General features: G+C 50.3%; 1 protein-coding gene across 1 annotated transcript; it reads right to left on the bottom strand.

Annotated features, from left to right (window-relative positions):
- Positions 1–3,201: 3,201 nt before the first annotated feature.
- On the bottom strand, positions 3,202–8,648 carry SOWAHA (sosondowah ankyrin repeat domain family member A; the record flags this gene model as incomplete). The annotated part of the gene is made up of 2 exons (XM_040078546.1): positions 3,202–8,213; positions 8,307–8,648. Coding segments are annotated over 2 exons (1,368 nt in total), but the record flags the coding sequence as incomplete, so codon positions are not given.
- Positions 8,649–8,718: the final 70 nt, after the last annotated feature.

Raw genomic sequence — 8,718 nt, 5'->3', positions numbered from 1 at the left:
TTTTGAACGTTGTGCCATGGGGAGGGCAATTGCTACCCCTTCCACAACTGGCACTCACATGTATGCTTCAAAGAGCAATAATTAAAAATAACTTTTACTCTTGTTAAAAAAAAAAAAAAAAAATAGACTCCTTGGTACGGTGTTAGACTGTAAATTCCTGGCAAAATGAAAAGTGGACACAATGGTGGCATCAGAACCTCTCTGCAGCCAGAGATCCCTTTCAAAGTACCAGCAGGTCTGGATTGTCAGGTGGGTCTTGGTTTTGATACTGATCATTTGTTAAAAATGTATTAGGAGGGTAATGGTGAAAGGTCATGCTGGACCTCAGCCTTGTGCAGCATTCCTGGCACACCAACACACTAAAACATGGTTAAGAGTCCCTTTCTGCTCCGGTCACCTGCAGCCTCTCAAAGTGCAGACTGAGGCCAGGAAATAGTTTAGGCACATACTCTTGAATCCTATTGCCTTTTACTGGAAGTTTGGTATTTAGGGCACTAGTTACAACCCCCTACCAACACGTGGCAGTTTGTCCCCAGCTTCAAACCATGCAGCATGGAAGGCAAGATGGCCAAAATGCAGAGCATCTTCATTTTACAACGCTATCATCCCACACTGCTCCACACAGGTTTTTTCTGACCCTTTACCCATCAGAAGACAAATTTAAGACTTGAACTCTCAACAGCAGTAGCTGGTGGTCTTCTTGTGGAACCAGATCCACAGGGGCTATGGAAATAAAATCCTTCGCAGCGCTTGCATATAATTGCTGCTGACACCATTGTTCACCAGCCTTCCATTTGTGACTCCTGCAGCAACGGCACAGAGTCACCTCTGACCAGAGCCCTCGGAAAGCCCCTGCAAGAGACTTCTGCGCCTTGGCATCACCCCCATGCTGGGTGACTTCTTGTGTAAACTTCTTGTGTGCGCTGGGAAAATGCAAGGGATGAAGAAGCTGCCTGGTACGAGCCCCTCTGGGAGAGCAGGCAGGAATCCCCCGCTCCGCCCAGCCTTGGGAGATGCTTTCCCAGGTAAAGCATAACGTGAGCCCGGCTCCATGGAGAATTGTAATCGGAGCCCTGCGGGGAGCTGTGCCTATGAATTAATGCCAGCGGCACGCAGGAGAGCGCCGAGCGGCAGCGCTGAGAAGGAAGAGGCGGCAGAGGCAAAAGGCGAGCGCCCAGATGTCCCCGTGGGGTGCCGGCGGTGGGAGGCTGGTGGCGTTCCAGGAACGATCTCTGCATCTCGCTCGGCCGCCCACACACGCGTGGCGTGGGGGGAGACAGCACAGCCCCTGCTGCGCCAGGCAGAGCGGGCGGGCCGGTTCGGGATGAGCCGCGCTGCCCGAGGCAGAGCCCGCGCTGCAGGGGCGCTCAGCGGGCAGCGGCGGACAGCAGCGTCCCGGCAGCAGCTGGGAGTTTAGACACAGCGGCTCGTTTGGAACCTCATTTAACATCCACTGCCACGTGTGGGAGTCACTGCTGGACCAGGAGCTGCTGTTTCAGCCTTTGGGGTACTAAATCGAAGGATTTAAATTGTTTTGTTTTAAACCCCAGCCTCATTTTCTTCACTGGGGCGTTACGCTGGGGACTTTTGCGTGTGGAACTAATTAAGGAACGGAGAGGTGCGGGAGTTACTGCAAATGTACTCTGCACAGAGATTTGTTTGGTGCTTGTGAGAGCTACATTTAATAAGTAGAAGGATGTTCTCTCTGCTTTGTGAATTCATGGCAACCATCTGAATAAATTTTTTAAAATAGACTCAGAGCAGCATAGCAAAGCTAATCTTCTGTGCCTGGAGGGAGCCCACGTAGACATTAAAGAATAATCAGCCTGTAGGAATCATGCAACCTCTGGGGTTCACAAAAGGCTCTCAAGAAGCAGCACTTGAATTTCACTGCTAAATGAAGAGAGGCATTAAAGGTTATCAGAGACTTTAAAATACCACATGAGCCTTGAAGCTGAGTCATCTCATGGATAAATCCACGGAGAGAGAATATGGGCTGCTCTGATAGCCTTGATTTAGAGAATAAGAGGCATTTCTAAAAATGCAAATAAAGACCCAGAGGTCTTTCTAATGGGCTCAGCCCATGGTGGAAGAGCAAGAACATCTCAAACTACCTCAAAAGGGAACCACTTGTGAAACAATCTTTCCAGAGATCCCTGCCCTGTGACAGCTCCTGATGGCATGGCTGGTGCCTGCAGGACCCCTTCTGGGTTTCTTTCAGCTGTTCCCTGCTGAGCACAGGCTCAGTGGCACCTGATGTCACACACAGCGGCAGCTTGGAGAGCTCTGGTCTGGAGCTGATCCCAGCCTGGAGTGAAGCTGTAGTTCTTTATTGCAAAGGGGAAAACTACCATGGGAGAGTGGTGGAAGAAAACAACACAAAAATCATGGTGAGAAAGTCTGTGACCACATTGGTGACTCTTACTGGTGTCACCATCTGCCTCATGCCGGAGCCTGTGGGTGAGGACAGCGGGGAAGGCCTGGCACCCCAATACCATGAGCTCACATCAAGGGCTTGTGCCTTTGGATATCAGGTTCTGTTCAGTGGAAATGAACATCATTTGGTTTGTGTCAGCTGTGACTCCACAGGGAGACTCACTGTGCTTCTCAGCCGGAGTCTCTCACCTTGTCAGGAGGGTCTCAAGGTGATGGGGATGGATGATTTTCCACTTGGGAAATGGTGGTTTGGGTTTGGCTAAGAACTCAGGCTTTCAGGTGAAGAAAAGGAGTAATGCTCTACCTGGGACAAATATAGAGCAGAAGTTGTACTGAGAAAGGGAAAGTTGAACACTGCCAGCAAAATTTTTATTGTGCACATCTCTATCTTCTCTTCACAGAAAGGGAAGATGTACTAAAGCTGCGCTAATATTAACAGTATGGATCTATTTTGCCTGGTTCCAGGTTACACACACAGTATAAAGGCTCAATGTGCTTAATGACTTGCTCTGTCTTAGAAATTACTGAAATTAACCTTGAAACTGGAATAGAAATATTCTTAATTAGAATGCAGAGTTTTTGATCTGTGTTGTCCTGCTCTGGCCCTGCTCTCCTGTTGCAGAAAACAAACACCACACTGTTTGTGCCCATGCTACATGCTGGCCAAGTCCCTGTAAACAACCTCTTAATTTGGGGAGTCCCACAATAGTACAAACAACTGAAAAGAGCAAAAACTGCCATGTCGCCAGTTTATTCAGATTAATATGCAAATCAGGAGGCAAATACATCCAAGGAATGTAGGTCATAGTGGAAACATGAAGAGAGGGAGCAAGAGATGAGCAATAGGGAATTAGGGGACTGTCTAGAAATGCTTCCTCTACCTCCAGCTGGTGGTTGCAGCTCCCATTGGTCTTCTGGAGTTACTGTGACTCTTCCACTGGACTGTGGGTTTGTGATGAAGCTGAAATCTCATTAAGACTCCTCTGCAGTACAGGAGTGGCATTTCCTGGGTTTTCATAGTCCACGTTTCTGTGCAGCACTCACAAGGGAATGGAAAGAGCCAAAAAGCTCTGTGAACCTGACCACAACCACACTGCCTCACACTGCTCAAACAGCCACATCCTGGAGGACAAAGTCTGTCTCTTTGTGCAGAATCATGGTTTAAGGTTTGTTTGCAGAGCTCTTCAGAGCAGGTTTTCTAGCTGATACTCTCAGAACAAAATGTGCCAAGGAACAGACAAACCAAGTTATCTTTTACCAGGCAGACTGAGCCAGGGTCAGGCAAACAGAAGCTTTCCTGATCCCTAGTGCTGCTGAACTAAAATCTGAGCTCGTTTTTGTTTGTGTAGGCGCTCCACTGAATGCGCCTTCACAGGGTGGGAGAATGACACTGCTCATGCTGCCTACAGGTCTAAAAACATTATCTTGATTTCAATTTGCCTATCAGTACTGACTGTGTGCTTTAAAGAAGTGACCAAGGTGATTATCTACATTTTATAGCAGGAAGACTGAGACATGCTGAGAGGGCAGGCTAGTAACCAAGGCAAAATACCACCAAGCTGCTGAGTCCGGCTCCTGTGCCTGATCCGTGCCTTCCATCACCAGCTTTCCCCACCACTAAGACCTCTCCAGGGGGCAGGAGCAAAGCAGGGGGTGGGGCTCATGTTTTTTGGTTTTTACCTTTCCTGCTATTAGCTTTGCTCGTGCCTTGGGCAGCTCCCAGCTCTGTGCTGGGCCAGGGATTCAAAGGCTGATGCCCAGCCCATGGCACAGCCCTGCCCCGGGCCAGTGTGCTGAGGGAACCCAGCCCTCCTCTCAGCTGTTCCTGTGAGAACAGCCTGGCTCAACTTCACAGCTGCCATCCGTTCAGGTGAAAATCCTACTGCACTCAGCCAGATTTTGGCTTGAAAATGAGAATTAGGGAGACTCAGTCAAGCTGAGGGATTCATAAAACAGTCCTGCTTTAGACTCTTGCAGGAAAACACTCTCATGATCACCCATCATCCTACAGTGCCCCTTCCCACAGTCTAAAGGGTGACATTGGAACCCAAAACCCAGCCAGGCTGAAGGACTGGTTTTACTTTAAACTAAAGGCACTATATATACCTGTAAGATTACAGCAGTGTATTCTCAATACCTCTCAGTGTTTGTCTGCACCTGAAGTTGTACTGCACTTCATGTACTCATCCCAGCCTGCCTAAATACTATCATTTCCTTCATCGGCTCAGCATGGAGGAGGAATGAGCTGAGTCACTGCACAAACCTGCGGGCAGAGCCTGGCCCCACCCACGGCACCTTGTGAGCTGCCCACCTTTGTGACCACCCTCCTGCCAAGCCTCCAGCACTCCCTGGGGAATGCTGGAAGAGGGCTCTTGCTGCTGGGCATTTTTCTATCACACCAGCTAATCTCTTCCATGCCTCTGAGGAAACAGTGCAGAATTTTCTTGGTATGTGTTGCAATGAAGTCTTATCTCAGCTGTGACTTCTTTGACAGAACAATAGAGAAGCAATGAAACCTTCTCCCTACTTTCCCGGGGGTGAAATCACAACCACACTCTCCAGATTAGTCAGGTAGGGTTTTTAAACACAAAACACTCCATCCTTGAACCCTGCCTCAGGCTCATGTAGGCTTGACTCTGAATGAGCACTAAAGTTCAGCAATGTTGTTTGAACAGGTATCAAGTCTATATCCATAATTATTGAACAAACTTCTCAATAAGGCCAAGCCAAACTGGAGTGTTTGCAATTCCCACAGAAACAGAACGTTTTCACCAGGCAGTGTCAGTGCCTCAGAGGTAACATTAATGCACACACGCACTTCTGTGGTTTTAGGGGACAGAGAAAAAACAAAAATAAATTCTATGTCCGTACACTTGGAAATACAGTTTAAAACAGAGCCCTGTTTTTCCCAGAACTTTGCAAGCTGACAAGGTGCAGCACAAATCTAGGCTTCAAAGGACCACACTGGTCAATGGTCACACCAACAGCTAGAGAGCAAATTGGATTTTATTTTTTTTTAAACCCTACTCCAGATATAGAAGTCATGAGGTGCTTGATCATTAACCTTTGCTTAACAACTTAATTAGTTCAATCCAGAAGCAGAATAATCCAGTCTCTTCCTAGAACAGGTGCATCAGACCTGGCTGCAACCTCTGATCACACTCCCAACGAATGTCATCAACTCCAGGAACTTCAGAGAGAGTGTTTTGAAGTAAAGAGGGCAGTGCCTCCATCTTCAGTCCTACAGCATTCCTTGTGAGTGTTTGGGACAAGCCAATTAGAACCAATTACAAGTACTAGGTTTAATGCAAGGCAGAAAAAACCAAAACATTCCTGAAGTCACTGACTTGGAAGGAAAGGCAAAGCATATAAACAAGTGTTTCAATGCAGAAACACAAACAGAGCCAGTGCAGCATTGCTCTCCCCTTCAGCACCTCTCAATGATAGTTTTCTAGTCACAGTTTTAGAGAAAACTTGCTGGTTTACCAGACTTGCCCCAGAAGTTGGACAGCTTCTGTTCATAGCTCTGCCTCTTTCCATTAACTTTAACCAAGCAGTAATTAAAAAAATAATAATCTTACTGCAAACCTAACATGCAATTAGCATGCTTTTTGAGCTAAGTGTAGTTCTATATATAGAACAATTATGTTTATCATATAAAAGAAGAAGAAGAGTTTGTTTTAGGTCAATGATTCATGCTCTTGAGATAAACACTGCTTCAAGAGGTCATGCAGAGGTTCTACCCTGAAACACCTAACATTACATAAAGCCCAATGCTCATAAATATTTATTGTAAATAGGTCAAAATGGGCCAAGTTTTAAACAAAAGGAACCAGACATACAAGCCTAACTTTGTTTCCGTCTGGCTACTCAGGAACTCTGCCAGATCCAATTCCCAGTTTTTCAGTTCAGTTTTTCACTGAACTGAAAAGGTTTTTTTATTCAGCTTAAGTTGATTGGGCTACAGTCAAGTTTAAATGTTCACAGTATCATCGAGACACGTGGTAAGTACCACCTGGTCAAGAAGTTTTCCAGAAAGAGAGAAAAACTTAAACCACTAGCCAAGCCTTCAAACTGAGGTAGACAAGTCATGGTGATTTGAGTGCTGACAGTCAGGGTCTTTCTTTTTAAGTAATTCATCTAATAAAACGCATCAGTATTATGTTAGTATTTCTGATGTGGAATGGTGAGTGAGAAAGTCTCCAAGTGAGAAACTTTGTTTTGAAAAAGTATACAATCTTTGTAAATATAAACATCCCTCTTCTGCTACCAAAATAATCAGAAACATCATAGAAAACTATGCATCTTTCCTCTGATAATTTAATCCTGTTAGATAACAAGCCTTGTTATATAGTAGCCAGCTACCAGCTTGCTGTTCACAGTGTAAAATATGCAATCCTTCGCCTTGCTTCTGCTCTCCAGCTGAAGAACAAAGATCAAGAAGGCATTCTGATCTGTCCAAACACACATATGCTGTTTTAGTTTTTCAGACATTAAGTATAAAGTTTGTGGTCTCCACCAAATCAGCACGATGGTACATACAGCATGGAAAGCACTTCTTGGCAGCTCCCTTTCCACAGGCACCTGGGGCTGGGTTTCATGCTTTGGCCTTTGGATGTAGACCCTATTACTCATTCAGTTAAACGTCCAAAAAGACAGACACGGAGAGAAAAAGTCCAAACTGCTTCTGCAAGAGAAAGGTAAGACACCAGCCATGCTATTAAACCATTTTGATCACAGTGAGGCAGAGGCTAGTGGCCAAAGAATAGCTCAGAAACGGGTCTGCGTTTCACAACAACCTCTTCTTCCTCCTCCGTTACCTCAGAGAGTGAGGAATACGAAGGGAAGCCCCCTCTGATCTTTGGCTTCCTCCTCGGGCCCGTAGTAGCAGTCAGAAGCTTGTTTAAGGTCGAGGGCTTCCTTAAACCTTTGGTGAGATCATAGAAAGCCATGTCATCGGATATGACTCCCAGGAATGTGCTGGTGGAGCTCAAGATTGAAGCCGCGAGCTTTGTAGACTTCTTGATGGGCATAGAGTGCTCCGTGTTTTGGGAAAGGCTGGGATCCCCCAGCAAGCGCCTGATTGCAAGGGACGTCCCTTCCTTTAAGTACTGGTGCGGCTTCTTCCCACTGTAGTCCCTCAGGTCAATCTTGGCATGGTAGCTGTAGACGAGCATGTTGATGATCTTCTCCTGGCCGTGTATAGCAGCCAGGTGCAGCGCCGTGTAGCCACCGTGCGACCTGGCATCCACGTTGACGCGGGACCCGCCCTTCTCGGCCGCTCGGATGATGTTGGTCACCATGTCGCAGTTGCCGCTCTTGGCGGCCCAGTGCAGGGCGGTGAAGCCGGAGATGAAGTCCCTGCGAGCCGCCAGGCTGGCGTCGCCCAGCAGCAGCCCGTGGAGCTGCTGCGTCCACTGCCCGTCGGCCGCCAGCACCAGCCACTGGTGCTCCGCCTGCTCCAGGGGCACCACCGTCTCCTCGCTGGCCCGGTGGTTCTTGGGCCCCCTCCGCAGCCCGGGCGAGCGGTGCCCGGCCTCCTCGTCCAGCGACGGTGGGGACAGCGGGCTGGCCGCCTCCTGGGGCGGCCCCGGGGCGGCGGGGGGCTGCACGTAGCGCACGGGCAGCATGCAGGGCTTGGGCGGCGGCTCCCGCCGGGCCCCCCCCGCGCCGCCGGGCAGGGGCACCCCGCCGCCGCCGCCCTGGAACAGGCCCCGCAGCTCGGCCACGGCCCGCGGCCCCGGCGGCTCCTCGGGGGGCGTCCCGGCGGGGTCCGGCTCGGGGACGGGAACCGGCTCGGGGTCGGGAACCGGCTCGAGGACGGGAACCGGCTCGGGGTCGGGAACCGGGGTCGGGACGGGAACCGGGACAGGGGCCCCGGCATCGTCCGCCGCCTGCGGGGCAGCGCGCAGCCGCTTCTTCAGCACCACGAACTTGACGCCGTCGATCTCCTTCACCGTGGCCACGGCGTTCACCGCCGCCTTGAACCGCTCCCGCCGCGCCGCCCGCCCCTCCGCGTCGCCGGCATCGGCACCGGCACGGGCCCCGCCGGCCTCCAGCAGCGGCCGGAAGGCGCTCACCAGCTCGGTGTTGCGCACCCGCCCGCCGCGCTCCCTCAGGAAGCCCATCACCGCCTCGGCGCTGATGTCGAGCTCCGCCATCCCGCCGCCACAGGTGGTGGTGCCGGAGCGGCCGCCGCGCCCGCCGCCTCCGCGCGGTGCCGAACGCCGGGAGCCCGCGGGGCGGCGGCGGCTCGCGGGCGGGAGGCACCTGCCGCGGCCG

Source organism: Hirundo rustica, chromosome 14, assembly GCF_015227805.2.
Source record: "Hirundo rustica isolate bHirRus1 chromosome 14, bHirRus1.pri.v3, whole genome shotgun sequence".
Classification (NCBI taxonomy): Eukaryota; Metazoa; Chordata; class Aves; order Passeriformes; family Hirundinidae; genus Hirundo; species Hirundo rustica.
The sequence above is the reverse complement of the archived record's forward strand: the minus strand, read 5'-3'. Positions and strand labels throughout refer to the sequence as shown.